This window comes from Panthera pardus, unplaced genomic scaffold (assembly GCF_024362965.1).
Source record: "Panthera pardus isolate Hobbes unplaced genomic scaffold, ASM2436296v1 HiC_scaffold_17, whole genome shotgun sequence".
NCBI classification, from domain to species: domain Eukaryota; kingdom Metazoa; phylum Chordata; class Mammalia; order Carnivora; family Felidae; genus Panthera; species Panthera pardus.
Genome location: NW_026526732.1, coordinates 148,741,055 through 148,761,331, shown reverse-complemented (window position 1 = coordinate 148,761,331; position 20,277 = coordinate 148,741,055). Strand labels below are relative to the sequence as shown.

General features: G+C 34.3%; 1 protein-coding gene across 11 annotated transcripts in view; it reads right to left on the bottom strand.

The window, feature by feature from the left end:
- Nucleotides 1–20,277, bottom strand: part of LOC109260698 (butyrophilin subfamily 1 member A1-like) — a 36,084-nt gene that overhangs the window by 4,206 nt on the left and 11,601 nt on the right. For 2 of the 11 annotated variants that reach the window (XM_053905170.1, XM_053905166.1), the window contains exons 3-11: nt 19,423–19,521; nt 5,464–5,484; nt 5,357–5,377; nt 5,250–5,270; nt 5,143–5,163; nt 5,036–5,056; nt 3,995–4,015; nt 3,618–3,644; nt 2,982–3,008 (exon numbers count right to left, since the gene is read on the bottom strand). In XM_053905170.1, coding sequence (XP_053761145.1) covers nt 2,982–3,008; nt 3,618–3,644; nt 3,995–4,015; nt 5,036–5,056; nt 5,143–5,163; nt 5,250–5,270; nt 5,357–5,377; nt 5,464–5,484; nt 19,423–19,521 — 279 coding nt within the window. The remainder of the gene's footprint in view (nt 1–2,981; nt 3,009–3,617; nt 3,645–3,994; nt 4,016–5,035; nt 5,057–5,142; nt 5,164–5,249; nt 5,271–5,356; nt 5,378–5,463; nt 5,485–19,422; nt 19,522–20,277) is intronic. The other 9 variants (XM_053905169.1, XM_053905168.1, XM_053905167.1 and 6 more) reach the window with 9 other exon arrangements.

Genomic DNA, 20,277 nt, shown 5'->3' with positions numbered 1-20,277 from the left:
TCTAATACCTATTTGTGATTTCAAAAAATCATTAAATTAGAAGAGCAGTTTTCAACCTGATAAAGTGTATTTATGAAAAATTTACAACAAACAAAATACTTAATAGCAAATAAATGAATTTTTCACACCATAGTAGGGATCAAGACAAGCACGTCTGTTTTTGCTATTTCTATTCAGCATTGTAATGGAGATTCTATGCAGTCAGGTTAAAAAAAAGAATTAAAGTTTTAAAAAAGAAGGAAATCTCCTTTTTTTTTTTTTTTAAAGTAGCCTCCACCTCCAACATGGGGATTGAACTCATGACCCTGAGATCAAGACCTGAGCTGAGATCAAGAGTTGGATGCTTAACTGACTGAGCCACCTAGGCACCCCAACAAATCTCCTTTTATTCCCAGTTGACTCATCATTCCTGTAGCATTATCATACAAGTGCCCACAAAAGTCTGCTAGAACTAGAACAAATTAATGAATTCAGTAAGGTCACAGGATTAAAAAAAGTAAAATACAAAAATTAATCATGTTACCATATGTTAACAATGAACAGTCTGAAGTGAAATTAAAACTATTCCATTCACAATTACAAAGAAACTGGTGCAGCCACTCTGGAGAATATATGGAGGTTCCTCAGAAAACTAAAAAAAAAAACTACCTTACAATCCAATAATTGCACTACTAGGTATTTACCCAAAGGATACAAAAATACAGATTCACAGGGATACATGCACCCTGATGTCTATAGCAGCATTATCTACAATAGCTAAACTATGGAAAGAGCCCAAATGTCCATTGACTAATGAAAGATAAAGAAGATGTGGCATATATATGTATATATATGTGTATACACACACACACACACACACACACACACACACACACACACACAGCAATATTACTCTGCCAAAAGAAAGAATGAAATCTTGCCATTTTGCAACAACATGGATGGAGATAGAATGTATTATGCAAAGTGAAGTAAGTCAGTCAGAGAAAGACAAATACCATATGATTTCATTGATATGTGAAATGTAAGAAAGAAACAGATGAACATAGGGAGAAAAAAAGAGGCAAACCACAAAACCGACTTTTCACTATACAGAACAAACTGAGGGTTGCTGGAGGGGAGGTGGGTGGGGGAATGGGTTAAATGGGTGATGGATATTAATTAAGGAGGTTACTTGTGATGGGTACCAGGTATTATACAAATGATGAATCTCTAAGTTCTACTCTTGAAACTAATATTACACTATATGCTAACTAACTGGAATTTAAATAAAAACTTGTAACTGCAAAAAAAAGTGGAAGTATTCTAAATGCCTATTATCTGGGAGAATGAGTGAGCATAATGTAGCATATGCATACAATGGAATACTACCTGGCAATATAAAGGAACAAAATACTAAAACATGCTAAAACAAGAGTCTCAAAAACCTTATGCTAAATGAAAAGAACAGAATAAAAGACCACATATTACATGATTCCAATTATACATGTCCAAAAGGCAAAGCTGTAGAGAGTAAGAAGAGTAGGGATTGCCTGAGCCTAGGAAAGGATTGGCAGAAAATGGAAACAAAAGATCTTTGGAGATGATGGAAACCTTATAAAACTGGATTTGGTGATGGTTGCCCAACTCTGTAAATGAACTTAAAAATTATTGAATTGATTTTTAAAAAATGAGTGAACACTTAAATGTATGGTATATAAATTATATCCAATAACACTTTCAAAAAAATGAGCTCAGAGTAAACAATTCTGTAAGCGTGAAAGCTATAAAGCATATTTTGTAATAGGAAATTTCCACAAGCCAGAAGTGTGTGCTATGCCACTATACATTTGATGTGAGGGAGAGTCAAGGGTCACTAAGGACAATAGAAAGCAAGTTGGATCTCAAGAGCAAAATAAGGATCTAAATAATCAGGAAAATTCTTCCACCTTTAGAATAGAGCCCTTCAAAATATGGCCTGGTGGGAATCCGTACTCTATTGGTAAATGATGCCTGCTGTGCTTTCTCCTTATTCTAAACAGAAATTTTTATTCCATGTTTTATCCTCATTTGTCTAAGCATGGAATGGAGGCTGCAGACGATTCCTGTCTTTGAGTACACAGATTACAAGATCCAGAAGAGTTACATCAACTGAAAGAAGAGCATCTCTCAGAGATCTTGGCCTTTAAATCAGTTGCAGTGACCCCATGGACCCTTGGCTTCTCTTTTTGAAAAAGGAACAAGTTAGTTATATACTGAGAAAGAAACACTAAATTGATCTTTGGTTACCTGAAAGATAGCTTGTAGAGATGATAAAACCCTAGCAATATTTATTGCTTTTCTGTTTTCTGAGTAAACAGCTAAACAACCTTTCCTAGCTCACATTGTGTCTAGGTGAAACCACATGACTGAGAACTGGCCTATGTAGGCAGAACTGGTGAATGGCTTTTCAATCCCTGCTACAAAACACTATATTCTTGGGTCATCTTCACATTTATTTTTCTCAAAAAATTTTGAGGAATTGAAGGACATCTAGAACATTGAGAAGTTACACAATGGAAAGAGTCCAGATCAAAGTCATTGCTTAGAGGACATCTTCCAAGTAGAGCTTTTTAACCAGGAATCTTTGTATATACATTAGAAATACAGTGTTCATGTTTATTTGAAAGAGTAGCTAGAAGTAATTCACATTAATATAAAACCTCCTTAGAATTGTGAAAAAGGAAAAAATAAATTTTTTAAACTGACAAGGTACTGTTTTTATTAATTAAGATCTTCTTTAATTAAATTGTAAGTGTCCCATGAAACACAGGTAAGAAAAAGATAAAAAGAAAAGTAATTTATAAGTTACCATTCTTGGTAAGTTTTCTATGGAACAGAGTTATATACAATACATTTTTCTATGTCAAGTGGTAGTTAGTAGCATGATATCTTATAGAATTTAGGAGGTTAAGTATCTACCTCAAAATCAGGGAAAATTATCATGGTCAGGACAATGTACTCACCAGGGTACAATGATGCCTTCTGCCAGCCTGCGAGTGAACAAAATGATTAAATATTTTTACCCTTTCATGGTCCTTCTTTTTCTCTCTTCTCATCACTGACATTCTCTCAGTATTCAGTTACATATTTATCTCTCTGTCCCTTTCCTTCTTCACAAACATGTGACCATTCCTTTCCTGAATACAAAATGATTGAGTTGTGTATATGTGTGAAAACATATAAAGTCAGAAAAAAGGCAAACTAAAAACAAAAAGAAGAAAGGAATATAGAAACGGAAAATGAAGGAGTGATGACAGAAAGATGGATAGTTTGAGATTAAAAAAAGGAAAGAAAGAAAGATGGAAAATGGAAGGAAAGTAGAGAAAAGAAGAAGAAAAGGAAGAAGAAATAGAAGGAATTAGGAAAAACAGAGTGAAGGAATAAAAATTGAGAAAGGGAGATTAAAAAAAGGATATTACAACTTAGGGAAAAAGTGAATTAACTTTTACAGACTCTCTTCCATTTATGCTCCTACACAATGAACACAGGCAATGGTAGAGTATGTCTGATTCTTTCTGGGAATGAGGTTTAGAGGAGTTAGGAGTCTTACTGTTTGTGGAATTTAAGAACTGCCATGAAAGAACTTCTGAGTTACTTACCATTCCTAAATTGGGTTCTTCTTTGATCTGAAAGGAGATGTACACAGAAGACTGGGAATCTCAAAAAGATAAAAATGCAAAACCAAAGACAGGCATTCTTTGAGGGGTTTATCATAATCATCACTACCATGTTAGGCAAGCTGTTGCTCCCTCATAAACTTCTTATGGATAAAATAAAGCTGAATCACAGGATTTTTTAGGAGTTAATCAAGGTAAACAGGTAAATCATTCCTAGCATGATAATTGCAATATAGAGAGGCCATAGGAAAATGTGAAAGATACACAAAATAAAGAGTTAAAGGGACAGGATAAAACAAAGCATATGATTTCCACAGTATAATATCTTGCAAATATTTTAACTATTAGAATACAATTACCAATTTCCATTTGAAATTTTTCTGAAACACAAAAATGAAAACCCCATTTTAATACCACAGAGAAAAGAAAAATTAAAGTTCCTTAGAAGAATTACACATGAAATAAGTAACTTCATTAAGGTTAAAAAAAAAAACACCTCACTTTTCTAGAACACTTGTTCAAAACAAAACAAATATATATCACATGCTTACATAAATAATCTTACAGTTGAAGTCTAAGAGAAAATTACCAAATCCCCCAGTGGTTTATTGTTTTTGAACTAGTTTATAATGCTGATATTAATGAATATCTTCACCTGCAATGTTGTTATGCTAGCCATCATCTGTGCAGTAACAGCTATAGTTTTTTCAGTGCTTCCAATGAGATAGGGATTATCTAATGGTTTTATGTAATCACTCAATTGAATACTAGCAAAATAATGGTGAAGTAGTGCTCTTCTGTTTACAGAATAAAGATCTGAGAATCAAAGGGGTCAGTAACATGATGAAGTTTCTGTTGGTAAATGGACAATGACTTGAACCCAGGTATGTTAAACTGCAAATTAAAGACTCAATCATTATGCCATAATCCTCCATGTTTGGTCAAGCCAGCTGAGGCTTCAGTCAAAAGGTAGAATAGTGACGTCCTATATAAGGAACAGCCTATTGCATTTTTTTTTTTTAAATAGTGCCTTGCATAGAAGAATTTCAGTTTTACTTAGAATCAGATTGTGGGCACAGCAAGCACCATGAGAGCTCTTTCAAATATATTCTCAGATTAGATTTCACTTATCTCAAAGCCACTAGAAGAAGTTATTGCTAGCATCATGGAGACAGCTGAAAAATAATACATTAAATTAAGGGTGAATGTGAGAAGTGAGTTAACTAATGGGAGAAGAACAAAGAAAGAAATAGGTAAGGGAAGTTGTAATATAATAGACATAAATGAAAATCATGAAAGAAAATTATACAGAGGAAAATAATACACGGAAAAAAGAAGAAGCAAGCACAAATCCATATAGGAAGATCATATTTTATAAACAAATTGTTATTAAACTTTACCATTTTCTTTCCTAAGTTCACCTGAAAAATAAAACAGAGAAATATTAGAATCACTATGAAACAGATGATAGGAACATCATATTTTGTAAATAATCATTAAATTTTACCATTTTCTTTCCTAAGGTCACCTGAAAAATAAAACAGAGAAATATGAGAATTACTATGAAACAGACGATAGGAACATCATATTTTGTAAATAATCATTAAATTTTACCATTTTCTTTCCTAAGGTCACCTGAAAAATAAAACAGAGAAATATGAGAATCACTATGAAACAGATGATAGGAACATCATATTTTGTAAATAATCATTAAATTTTACCATTTTCTTTCCTAAGGTCACCTGAAAAATAAAACAGAGAAATATGAGAATCACTATGAAACAGACGGTAGGAACATCATATTTTGTAAATAATCATTAAATTTTACCATTTTCTTTCCTAAGTTCACCTGAAAAATAAAACAGAGAAATATGAGAATCACTATGAAACAGATTATAGGAACTAAATTTTGTACTAATTTTGTACTAAATTGATCTGAAAAATAAAAGGAGTAATAAAAGAATCACTATGAAGCAGAAACAAAATGAACAAAAAAAATCTTTTCACCTATTGTGAAATATATAATTGGTTAGACACTTCAGAGAAAAAAAATTAGAATTATTTTCTAGATGTTTTACTCGAAAAACCTATGGAGGTCCACATTGCTTTGTATCAAATGGTAAAAAGTAGAAAAATAATTTTAAATTTATTGTGACTGAGCTCAACATCCCCCAAAATAATTTCCTAAAGTCTTCTTTAGGCATAATATCATTGTTATCATCATCAATACCATTGTCACTACCACCACCACCATTCCCATTGACGTTCACTAAGCACTTTCTTTGCACTAAGCTCTGTGATATATGCTTTGCAAGCAGCATCACATTTGATCAACAAAAGTTCTTCGGAAGTTATGACACTTATGCAGAAGAATAAACATTAGCTCAAGGCTACATTACTTGCTGCATTTCCCAGTTTTTTATTTCAGAATTGGAATTTTTTTCGAAAGTGAATATTATATTACTCGGGAAAGATATTTTCAGTAAAAGAAAAAAGAACAAAACATTGGGGTAAAGCAGCAGTCTCCAAATACTATGTACTGCTATGTAATACTATGTAATACAGAGCAATACTATGTATAAGGGTTTGGCAGACTCTCAAAAACTTAAAGCTAGTATGGTACTTATTGTTTTATCTTCTTATTTCAGCCACTTTATTTGACAATCCATTTAGCAATTTAACATCATGCTTCTTTTATTCTATTAGAGTAGGGCACTTAAAATGCTCTAAAAATGGTCAGCAAAAACCTCCAACTAATAAATTATATAGACAGGACTGTCTTATTCATTTTTTTAATGTTCTGCTGCATTTATAGTATTTACTTAAAATGGGTGAAAGACCAAAATATAAGAGCTAAAAACAATAAAAGTCTTTTTAAAAAATTCAGAGGTACATCTTCATGATTTAGGATTTAAGAATGGATTCTTAAAGGTAACACCAATGCACAAATAACAAAATAAACAATAGACAAACCTAACTTCATAAAAAGTGAAAACTGTATCAAAAGGTAAGAAAGGGAAGAGATAATGTACATAATGGGAGAAAATATCTGCAAATTATATATTTTTAGGGGCTTAGTATCAAGGGAGTAGATTGATATACTATGAAGAAATCTTTATTTGGTATAATGTGAGGATACTGAACCCCTTTTCTTGTTACTGTCTGAAGCTGAGTTTGCTACAATAATATCTTTCTAAGTGATTTAAGACTTGAAACTCACATCTTTTATTTTCCCTGCAAAACAAATGAGAAATGTTGATTAAATAAAATAATTGAAGTAATTCACAAATAATGGTATGGAGGATCAAATATTAGTTCTTTTAGGGGCAAACTCTATTTTTACAAAATGCCAAAGTACCAAGAGCATTGTTTTCATATAATCCAGGACAGGTTTTCCTTCAAAGATATGTTTTCTATTTTGGTGAAGATAAATTTCCCTTTGAATTCCTCCCTTTTCTCTGAATATATGCATTAAACAAAATAACTTATTTCAACTAATAGATACAACATAAAAATGAATTAAAAGAAGTTAAAATTGATGAGGTCATTTATTAATTATATCTTTTCTCTATGGATGAAGAGAAAACACCTTTTTTCATGTTTTCAAAACAAAATAGGAGAAATTTGTGATTTTCAGATTCAAAATCTCTTCATCTATCATTTCTATCCACGTGTGGTTCCCTTCTCATTGGCTCCTTCTGTTATTCCCTTATGCTTGCATGCTTGCAGAAGTTTCTTTAGCATTTCTTAGGAGACAAATCTGGTAACTAATTCCTTGACTTTTCTTTCTTCCATGTGTTAGTCTTTGTCTTTCTGCTGAAGTCTGTTTTCACTGAATATATAGACTACTGGGTTGACAGTCTTTTCTATTAGCATTTTAATGATTTTGCTTTACTGTATTCTTGCTCCTATGATTTCTGGTGTGAAATCACCCGGTTTTGAATCATTTCTCCTTTGTTTTACTTTAGATAATTTTAAGAGTCATTTCTCATCTTGGTTTTCAAAAATTATGATTGCAATGCTTCTAGGAACATAGGTATTCTTTGAGTTTATTCTGCTTATACTTTTGCCAAGCATTTAAACATCCTTAAATTTAAATCTCTTACCAAGTTTGAGAAAATTTTGACATTCTTCTTCAAATAAATTTTATGCTCCAATCTTTCCTCTCTCATTCTGGGAAGCTCATTATTTATGCGCTAAAAGGTTTTTTTTTTAATTACCAAATATCTTCATTCAGAAAACGTATACACACCATGAATATTTCTTTTCTTTTTTATTAAGTTTTCTACTTTAATTCTAATATAATGAACATACAGTGTTATATTAGTTTCAGGTGTACAATATTTTAATTCAACAACTCTATACATTAGTCAGTGCTCATCATGTTAAGTACACTCTTAATCCCCATCATCTATTTTACCCATCCCTCCACCCACCTCCCCTCTGGTAACCCCCTGTTTGTTCTCTACAAAACCTTGCTTTGTGAGCATAATTCATTCCAGAAACATGCTTGTAATCCAAAGCACTCATATATCAAAGCAAATTTCAAGAATCATTGGCTCAGTTGTGATCATGTGACATTCAGTGTCATGTACTGCTTGTATTGCAAGACATCTCTCGTTTATTATGTTAAAATTTATTAGAAATGTTTGCTCATCTTGTGGAACACTCGCAGAACAAGTTACAATCCAAGGTTTTACTGTGCAGTTAAGAGTCTGTTTTCTGGGTTGTCTCTTTTTTTTACTTTGTTTATTTATTTGTTTCTTAAATTCCACATATGAATGAAATCTTACGGTATTTGTCTTTCTCTGACTATTTTGCTTAGCATTATACTCTCTAGCTCCATCCATGTTGTTGCAAATGGCAAGTTTTCATTCTTTTTTATAGCTGAATAATATTCTACTGTGTATGTATTCCATTTCTTCTTTATCCATTCATTTATTGATGGAGACTTGGGCTGCTTCCATAATTTCAGCTATTGTAAATAATGCTGTTACACATAGGCATGCATGTATCACTTTGAATTAGTGTTTTTGTATTCTTTAGTAAATATCCAGTAGGACAATTGCAAGGTCATAGGGTAGTTCCATTTTTAACTTTTTGAGGAACTTCCATACTATTTTCCAGAGTGGGTGCACCAGTTTGCATTCCCACCAACAGTGCATGAGGGTTCCTTTTTCTCTACATCCTCACCAACACTTGTTGTTTCTTGGGTTTTTCATTTTAGCCATTCTGACAGGTGTTAGGTAATATCTCATTGTAGTTTTGATTTGCATTTCCCTGATAAAGAGAAATATTGAGCATTTTTTCATGTGTCTGTTGGCCATCTGTATATTTTTTTGGAGAAATTTCTGTTTATGTCTTCTATTCATTTTTTAATTGCATGATTTATTTTTTGGGTGTTCAGTTTTATAAGTTCTTTATGTATTTTGGATACTAACTCTTTATCAGATATGCCATTTGCAAATATCTTTCCCCATCCAGTAGGCTGTCTTTTAGTTTTGTTGACTGTTTCCTGCATTAGAACTTTCTTTTTTAAACTGAGGGTTGATGGGGGGTGGGAGGGAGGGCAGGGTGGGAGGGAGGGCAGGGTGGGTGATGGGTATTGAGGAGGGCACCTTTTGGGATGAGCACTGGGTGTTGTATGGAAACCAATTTGACAGTAAATTTCATATATTAAAAAAAAAAAAAAAAAGAACTTTCTTTTTTACAGATTAAAAAAAAATATTATTTATTTAAATTCCAGTTACTTAACCTACAGTGTAATATTGGTTTCAGGAGTAGAAACCAGTAATTCATCACTTACATATGACACCCAGTGCTCATCTGAACAAGTGCCCTTCTTAATGCCCATCACCCATTTAGCCCATCCCCCCCACCCACTTCCCCTCCAGCAACCCTCAGTTTGTTCTCTGTATTTAAGAGATTCTTATGGTTTGCCTCCCTCTCTGTTTTTATTTTGTTTTTCCTTCCTTTCTCTTAATGTTCATCTGTTTTGTTTCTTAAATCCTACATATGAGTGAAATCATATGGCATTTGTCTTTCTCTGACTGACTTATTTTGCTTAGCATAATAGAACTTTTAATATTATCTCACACTTCCTCCACAGCTTTGTTCATTGTTTCAATATATTTTCATTACTGTTCTTCAGATAGGAAAATTCTGTGGTTTTGTATTCCATTTTCTGGTCTTTTTGCTTATCATCTACATTCTGCTATGGTGCTAATGCAGTAATTAAATTTCAGATATTATATTTTTCAGTTCCCAAATTTTGATTTAACTATTTTTCTAGTTTCTATTTCTCTGCTATGAATTTTCATTCTTTCATTTCTAGTCTTTTTATTTACCTCATGTAGTACAGCAACCATAGTTTTCCCCTCTTTTTAAAATGTTTGTATAAAGCCCTGTGTATCCTTTACCCAGACTCTGCTAATGATAGAAAACATCTTATATAATTGTAGCAAAATATCAAAGCCAAAAAATTGACATGGGTATAATACTGTTAAGTATACAGCATGCCACATTTGAGTTTCATCATTTTTCCATGCATTGATGTGTATGTGTGTGTGTGTGTGCGTGTGTGTGTGTGAATGCAATTTCTCTCATCTATACACCCAAGAAACCACAATCAAGATATAAAACTAGCCCATAACTACAAAGGAAATCTCTTGTGCAGTCTCTTTATATTCCCACTCCCCACCCTTGCTCTTCCCTGTCCCCTGGCAACCACTAATCTATATTCTATCTCTGTATTTTTGTCATTTTTCAGATGTTATACTAATGGAATCATACATTACATAATCTTTTGAGATAGACTTTTTTGTCCACTAAGCACAATGCCATTGAAGTCCATCATATTTGTTGTATGAATCAATGGTCTACTCCATTTTATTGCTGAATAGTATTCACTGTACTCATTTGCCACAGTTTATTTGACTATTCATTTATTGAAGGGTATTTGTTTTGTTTCCATTTTTTTTTTTTTGCTAATACAAGTAAAATTGTTCTGAATATTTGCATAGAAGATTCTGTGTGAGCATAAGTTTTTATTTCTTTATTCTTTAGAATAAATGCCTGTGTGATTTTTTATTTACACAATAGTGCATATTTGTTTTTATAAGAAAATGCCACATTATTTAATAGATGGCTGTACCATTTTACATGCTCACCAGCAATGTTATAAATCTAGTTTCCTCACACTCTCACCATCACTGGATATTTTTCTGTTTTGTCTTTAAATGTTAGCCATTCTAAAGATGTGTAGTGAGATTTCATTGTGGGTTTCTTTAAGTTTATCCCATTTGTGGACATTTCAGTATCTTGAATCTGTACAGTTTTACATTTCACCATTATCTTGTCTATATTTGTTTTCATCCCCATACTCTGTAATCTCTCTGAGGACTCTGATAACACAAACAATAGATTACTTTTATATTGTCCACATGTTCCAAGTCCCTGTTTCTTTGTTTGTTTTCTCACTTTTTCCCTGATAAGGTAATTTCTATTGATCTATCTTTAAGTTTAGTTTCCTTCCTCTGTCATCTTAAATTTAGCATGCATTGAGATCAAGTAATTTTTCTATTTCAGTTATTATATTTTTTAGTTCTAAAATTTTCCTTTGGTTATTTATGAAATCTATTTCTCTCCTAAATTTTTCCATTTTTCCTTATTTCAAGAGTTTTAATTGCTCATTGAATCATTTTTATTATTGTAACTCTGCCATCCATGTCAGATACCTCCAATACCTGTGTCATCTCAGTGTTGGTTTCTGTCAATTGTCCACTGTTGTTCAGGTGTGATTGCCTTTGATTTTGACATGAAGGGTGAAATTTTTATTTTATTCTAGACACTTTGGGCATTAAGTTGTGAGGCTGTAGATTCTATTTATTCTTTTTTACTGGCAGGCAGTCACGCGATTTATGTATAACGTGTTTCCAGGATGGGACTGGAAGTTCAGTTTCCTATTGGTTGCAGGTAGAAACAGAGTGCTGACTATCACTGCCACATTTGCTACTAGTGGAAATGCAATTCGGCTTATCCCTTAGTCCCACTGATACTTTCCTGGGGAAAGCAGAGCATGGCCTCACCTCATCTCTCTGCTATACAGGGATGAAAGCTTAGCTGGATCCCACAGACACCAGTGTGGAATGAAAACAGAGTGCTGCCCAATACATCTTTGTACAGCCTCCTTCTGCCTTATGCTGCTAGCTAGGAGTGGAAGCTTAATTCTTCCTTAAAGTAAGCTGAAAGTATTGGGAAGTTGGGGGAAACAGTTGTTATTTGCCCTAGAGTAAGGCAGGTGTTGTCAAAAAGCTCTTCTGTTCTGGTAGACCACCTTTTTCTGGTCATTTTTTTAAACAAGTTCAGCAAATTTGCAGAATATGAGATCAACATACAAATGGTTTTACCTCTATACATAAGCAATAAACTATCCAAAATTGAGATTAAGAAAACAATTCCATTAACAATAGCTCATGAAAGAAAAAAAAAAAAAGGAATAAATTTAACCAAGGGGGCAGAGGTCTTGTACATTTAAAAGTAGAAAGCATTTCTAAAAGAAATTAACATATGCCTAAATAAATGTAAAGATCTCCCATGTTCACTGAATGGAAAGCTTCATATTACTAATATGGCAATACTCCCCAAAGAGATCTACAGATTCAATGCAATTGTTATCAAATCCCAAGAATTATTAATTAATTAATTATTATTATTATTATTTTTACAGTAATGGAAGCACTGATACTAGAGTTCTTATGAAAGTGTAAGGGACCCAAAATAGCCAAAACAATCATAAAAAAGAAAAAAATAAACTTGGAGGACTAAAACTTTCTGATTTTAATACTAACTGCAAAGCAACAATGATCAAAACAGTCTGGTACTGAGATAAAGATAGATATATAGACCAATGGAATAGAATCAAAAATTCAAAAATGATCTGATAAATCTAGTGTCAACTGGTTTTTAATAAAGATGCCAAGGCAATTCTATAAGAACAGAATAATCTCTTCAACAAATTGTGTTGAAACAACTAGATGTCCACATGCAAAAGAACGAAGTTGGACTCTGGCCGCCCCAAATAAAGTACATTAACTTAAAATGGATCAAAGACCTAAATTCAGGAACTAAAATTATAAAGCTTTTATAAGAAGACATAGAGAGGGGCGCCTGGGTGGCTCAATCGGTTAAGCGTCTGATTTCAGCTCAGGTCATGATCTCACAGTTCGTGAGTTCAAGCCCCACATCTGGCTCTGTGCTGACAGCATGGAGCCTGGAGCCCACTTCAAGTTCTATGTTTCTCCCTCTCTCTCTGCCCCTCCCCTGCCCCTTCTCTCTCTCTCTCTCTCTCTCTCTCTCTCTCCCTCTCTAAAATAAATAAACATTAAAGAATTTAAAAAAAGAAAAGAAAAAGAAAACATAGAGATACCTCTTCATGACTTTGGCTTTGGCCATGGATTCTTATAAATGGCACAAAAAGCACAAACACAAATCAGGAGACTATAGATGCTGGAAAGGATGTGGAGAAATGGGAACCCTCTTGCACTGTTGGTGGGAATGAAAACTAGTGCAGCCACTCTGGAAAACAGTGTGGAGGTTCCTCAAAAAATTAAAAATAGATCTTCCCTATGACCCAGAAATAGCACTGCTAGGAATTTACCCAAGGGATACAGGAGTACTGATGCATAGGGGCACTTGCACCCCAATGTTTATAGCGGCACTCTCAACAATAGCCAAATTATGGAAAGAGCCTAAATGTCCATCAACTGATGAATGGAGAAAGAACTTGTGGTTTATATACACAATGGAGTACTACATGGCAATGAGAAAGAACGAAATATGGCCGTTTGTAGCAACGTGGATGGAACTGGAGAGTGTTCTGCTGAGTGAAACAAGCCATACAGAGAAAGACAGATACCATATGTTTTCACTCTTATGTGGATCCTGAGAAACTTAACAGAAACCCATGGGGGAGGGGAAGGAAAAAAAAAAGAGGTTAGAGTGGGAGAGAGCCAAAGCATAAGAGACTCTTAAAAACTGAGAACAAACTGAAGGTTGATGGGGAGTGGGAGGGAGGGGAAGGTGGGTGATGGGTATTGAAGAGGGCACCTTTTGGGATGAGCACTGGGTGTTGTATGGAAACCAATTTGACAATAAATTTCATATATTGAAAAAAAAAACACCAAAAAGCACAAGAGAAAGAGTAGATAAATTAGACTTCATAAATTAAAAATTTCGTGCATCACAGAATTCTGTCAAAAAAAGTTAAAAAACAATCTGTAGACTGAGAGAAAATATTTGGAAATTATATATCTGATAAGAACCTAGTAGTAAGAATGTATAAAGAACTCTTATAACTCATCAATAAAAAAACCACAACCCTTTTTTAAAAAATGTGTAAAGGACTTGAACAGACATTTGTCCAAGGAGGTCATTAAGCACATGAAGAGATGCTCAATATCATTAGTCATTAGGAAGATACAAATCAAAACACAGTGAGTTACCACTTCATATGCAATTGGACTACTGTAATTTTTTGTAAAATGGAGAACAGCAAGTGTTCTGGAGGATGTTGGGAAATCCAAACTAGTACATTGCTGGTGGGAATGTAAAGTGGTGCTGCTGCTGTGAAAAACACTTTGATGTTTCTCTAAAAAAGTTAAATGTATAATACCATATGACCCAGAAAATTACTCTTCAGTATATGCCCCGGAAATATTAAAAACAAGTATTCAAACACTCATTCAGAAATAGTCATAGCAGCACTGCTAACAGTAGGCAAAAGATGCAGGAAGAATTGAAGAATCTATCGACAGAGAAATGGATAAACCATATCTGGTACACCCATGCAATGGATATACCATTCTCAGTCATGAAATTGAATGAAAGTGTGTTTTAATTTTTATTCAAATGAAAATATTTTATTTTCCTTAAAATTTCATCTTTGACCCATTGGATATTTAAAAAACCTATGTACCTGGGGTGCCTGGGTGGCTCACTTGATTTAGCATCCAACTTTGGCTGATGTCATGATCTCATAGTTTGTGAGTTCGAGCCCCGCATTGGGCTCCGTGCTGACAGTGCAGAGCTTGCTTGGGATTCTCTCTCTCTCTCTCTCTCTCTCCCTCTCTTTATGTCCCTTCCCTGTGCATACATGTGCACTCCTTCTCTCTCTCAAATAAATAAAGTTTTAAAAATTAAAATTAAAAAATTAAATAAAATAATAACTTATGTGCCTAATGTTTGTTCTCAAATTTCCTTCTGTTGCTGATTTGTAAAATAACTTCACTGTAGTCAAAGAACATGTTGTATATGATTTCATCTTTTGAAATATATTAGTACTTGTTTTATGGGTTAGCATAAGGTCTATTCTTCTTAATACTCATTTGCACTTGAAAGAAAATATTCTTTTTGCACTTTTCAACAAAAAGTTTCTATAATATCTCTTTACTCTCTATCTTTATTATCTGTTTGATGGGCATCACTGTCATACTTGCCTTTAATTATTTAACTCAAAGAATTGGTTTCCTTGCAAGCTTTGATATATTTATAATAACTTATTTAAAAATCTTTGTCTAATAAGTCCAACACTGACCCACTCCCTCCACCCCAGGACAGTTTCTGTCTTTTTTTTTTCTGCATGTGGGCCATACTTTCCTGCTTCTTTGTGTCTCCTAATTTTTGGATAAAAACCAGAAGTGTTAGAAAATATACTGTGTCAACTCTGGAAATCTGATTCCTCTCCCTCCCCAAGGCATGTTGTTGTTGCTCTTTATTTGGTTAGTGGTTTTCGTAACTCTGTGAAGTCTGAATTCCATGTAGTGTGTAGCCACTGAAGTCTCTGAACACTTAGCTTACTGGTCAGTTAACGATCGGTCAGAGATTTTGTTACTACTGCTTTGAGCCAAAACATTTCCCACCTTTTGCTAAGGGGCTCTGTGTGTGTTAGGGGATGCCTGTGATGCTCAGAAAGTTTATAACTTGGCTTTAGCCTTCGCTTTCCGTTTCCAGCCTCAGTCAACCAGAGCTGAGATTTTGGGGACCTCTTAGGCTCTCCTGGACATGCACATAGCCCTGCACATGCATGCAGTTTTCTAGATTTCCAAATCAAGAGTTTTTCAAAGTGTCCTTTGGACATCTCATTGCCCAGATCTTCCTTTAAAAGTTTTGTTCTGCCTCTTACTTGCCTGACTGATATCATATTTTTAGGTAGATGTAAAAATATGCAGTTGATTGTTTTTGACAAATTCCCTGAGGATAGGGTTTTTCCAATGAAAGAATTTCTAAACCAGATCAAATAATGACAATGTCCAGTGAAAGGTGCTTTTCCAGGGAGCTATGAAACAGGTCAATCTGGCCATATTCTGGTTGTCTTAAGGCTTCTGTTTCACAGCTACCATGGTTGCAAGGCTGCTATTTTAAAGGCTACCACAGAGTTGGAGAGAGAGGGATAGGAGCAAGCCAAGTTAGGAGCAGGCCAAGTTACAAGGCACAAACTCCTACTGTTCTTAAGAATTTCAGCAGTTTCCCGAATAAATACTCCCTGAATTGTTGTACATTGTTGTACATCATGGTTAACTTCCAGAGTTCTGATTTTGACCATTTGGCCAGTGTTTCATTGCTTTTTTTGGAGAAGTGTATTTATGGAGATCCTCACTCTGCCATTCAGGAGGTCCTGACCTTAAAGATAAATTTATGTAATGGCATTTTGATGTTTCTCTGACATGTTCGGTAATGTGTATGCTGTACAAGAAACTGAAAGTGGCTTCATGATTTGTTTATAACTCAAAATGTCTTTTTATGCACTGTAATGCTGGATCTTTAATTCCAAGATAAATTAACTTAAAAATAGTCTTCTTCATTGGGGCGTTTGGATGACTCAGTTAAGGATCTGACTTCGCCTCAGGTCATGATCTCATGGTTCGGTTCGTGGGTTCAGGCACCATGTTGGGCTCTGTGCTGACAGCTCAGAGACTGGAGCCTGCTTCGAATTCTGTGTCTCCTCTCTCTCTGCCCCTCCCCCACTCATGCTCCGTCTCTCTCTTTCTCAAAAATAAATAAACATTTAAAAAATTTGTTTTAAATATAGTCTTCATTAATAACTGGTCCATCCGAAGTTTTGTATAAACATAAGTTTCTTTTATAAATTGAATGTGACAGTCTTTAACTTTTGTTACTATTTGTAAGCCTGTGCCAGTCACTTCCTTGGCCCCATGGTATTCTGCTTGCCACAGGCATTTGGATACGCATTACGCCAATTAAAGTGTTTGTGCATTGCCTGTGTTAGCCAGAGGCCTGACCCCACTGTGTGTGGACTGCTGCTGGAGCACAACTGTGTGCTGCTTCCTCTGCTCATATGCATGGTCTATTACCTTATTGGACTTTATTTATAAAACAGATATTCAAAGACAAACTTACTGAAAGTCCAGCATAGTGAAAGCACAGCATTATACCAAGCAGAGGGCATTCTCAGCAGTGGGCCCTGAACAACTGCATAAGTTGTGTATCTGTGAAGCCAGCCCTAAACCCATCCATTTCATGGAGAAGGTCATTGGAGGATTTTAGTGGTTCCATGTCCAGTGCATATGCAGCATGGTGAAGACTAACATAAGAACACATGGATATGACTGGTTGATTTTTATATCTAAGGTTGACCGTGCAGAATCTTTGCAATGCTATAGGTCTGAATATTACCCATTAGAGTTGTGATGATTTATAAGAGCCACACAAAGAAAAACCAGTCCATTGCTTATATCACAGCAGCTTTTAATTTTTTTTAATGTTTATTTATTTTTTGAGAGAGAGAGAGAGAGAGAGACACAGTACATGAGCCGGGGAGGGAGAGAGAGTGAGGGAGACACAGAATCCAAGGCAGGCTCCAGGCTCCAAGCTGTCAGCACAGAGCCTGAATCAGGGCTCAGACCCACAAGCCTTGAGCTCATGACCTGAACCTTAGGATGGACGCTTAACTGACTGACCCGCCCAGGTGCCCTTCACAACAGCTTTTAGAACAGCAGCTTTCCTGATGCCTGCTTTATAATCATCTTCAGTGAAATAGTTGCAATTAGTCCTCATACAGATATTGTGCCTGATTCCTTAAATTAGATTGTGTGACTATATACTTTGTACCAGATTCTAATAGTATGTTTATTGTTTTAATGTATTAGGAACTTAAAAAAAATTTTTTTAATGTTTATTTATTTTTGAAGGAGAGAGAGACAGAGTGTGAGTGGGGGAGGGGCAGAGAGAGAGGGAGACACAGAATCAGAAGCCTGCTCCAGGCTCTGAGCTGTCAGCACAGAGCCCGACGCGGGGCTCGAACTCACAAACCGCGAGATCATGACCTGAGCCAAAGTCAGATGTTCAACTGACTGAGCCCCCCAGGCACCCTGTATTATTAGGAACTTTAAAAGATATTTATTCAAATTTTGCTTCCTGTTTTGTATCAATATCCATTTTTATCGTTAAGTTGACTATATGTTTATTCATTTAAATTGAATTTTTTAAAAATTTTGTCTTGCTTTTATTTAATAGCATTTATTTAAATCCAGTGTGTTTGTTTTCAGAATAAAATATATTGTATAGGATTTCATTCATTAATAATCACTGATTCCTATTGCCTTCTGTGAATCTATATTGAAATAAATCCCAACTTATTCACTTGTAAATTTATGCATATTCAGGATTTTTTAATTTGTAGGCACTGCAGAGTATATCTTTTTTAAGTAGGAATTTTTTTTTGGAAATAGTAAAAATTATAAATTGTAAAAATTCTGAAAAATATGTGGTAAAGATTTTTTAACATTTCCCCATAAATCTTGCTTGAGATTTTAAGATTTCTTTTTTACACCTTCACATTATTTATGATATATTTTAATCTTCCATCTAGCTTAGGAATCCATTCTGTAATAGAAGAACTATTCTCTAATCAAGAAAATAATTTATTTATATGACCATTAAGATTTTGATTACATGCTATCAGTGGTAGTGAAATTTCTTTATAAAAATACTCAATAATGAGAAAGATCCTATTATTAAAATTCTTCTTTATATATAAAGGACTCTACAGAGCTCTTTAGAGAACTCTTTAGAGTTCAAACTCTTTACAACTTCAACCAGTTATTTCTTTTTTTTTTCAAGTTTATTTGCTTATTTTTCCGAGAGAAAAGAGAAAGCACAGGTGCACATGTGAGCAGGGTAGGGGCAGAGAGAGAAGGAGAGAGAGAGATTCCCAAGCAAGCTTCACACTGTCAGTGCAGAGCCAGACATGGGGCTCGATTTCATGAACGTGAGATCATGACCAGAGCCAAAATCAAGAGTTGGACACTCAACTGACTGAGCCACCCAGGTGCCCCAAGTTATTTCTAATCCTAACAGTTGAAATAACAAGACAGAGAGACTGAGAGAATCTTCTTTCAATGACTTATTATCAAAATAATCAAATATTTCATAAGTAATTCAAATATTACAGATTTTCCTGTTAAACATTATTTATACTGTTAATTTTAAAGACATGTTTTGAGAAACTTTACAATTTTGAGAATGAAATACTTGATGAATTGCAGTTTTTCAAAATCTCTCTTAATTATGTGGCTTAGAAATAAATGTGAAAAAGTAAAAAGTAAACAATAAAGTGAGACTGTCACATCTCTTACTTCTAATTCTGTTTTTATAATGAGAAGGCAGATTCCCCTCATCTCTGTTATAATCATCATTCAGGAACCATGTCAAAATTGGTCAGAGTAATGAACCCTTATGATACCATGACTTTACATGTTAACTAACTTACCACTATTACCATATTCGTTTTTGCACAGGAAAATAATAAAAATGATGATCCCTAGACGTAAGAGAGGATAGGTGTTTACATCTGCTTCAGGGTGGAATTCTGAAAAATGAATGACAGAAAATTTCCTTATTGACATCTGGACCAACTTTATTGCTGTTTCTACAATAGAAGTTTTATAATTCAGGTAACCCGTAGGTCTCTGAGCAAGTTTCAATCTTTATAGATAAAGCTCAGGGATCCCATTTCTCCCAAACACTACAGCAGCAGATCACAACAGCCACTGAGAAGACAGCATAGGATTGAGTATTTGAGGGTAAACCAAGGGTTATCCCATGGGTTTTGAAGAACCCTGAGTGCGGACACCTCACAGTAAATGAGGGAATCTCTGCCAAATTCCATGTGTCTCCTCATCACTTTGCTATACTCTATGAAGCCAAAAATGATATAGTCAGACTTTGGTCCACAAACCAAATGAAGTCTGACACGTATTTTTGGAAGGCTTGTGATTTCAGAATAGATTTCACATTTTAAAATCATTGAAAAAAATGAAAAAAACGTGATGCAAAAATGTGAAATTCAAATTTTAGTGCCCATAGAACTCATCTATGTTCAATCTTAGTGTATAGTCTATAACTGTTTTGCACTACAATAATAAAGATGAGTAGCTGCAATCAAGACTGCTTGTAGTGCAGTGATACAGTTATAATTGAGCATCATTTGAATGGCTAGACTATCACACCACAGCAACACTTTATTATATGTCTTTGTTTTATTAGCAGGGAATGCCAGTCATGTCAAAATAAGGAAAGAAGATAAAAGTAGGATTTGAATGAAAAATTTTAAAGTATATTGGAG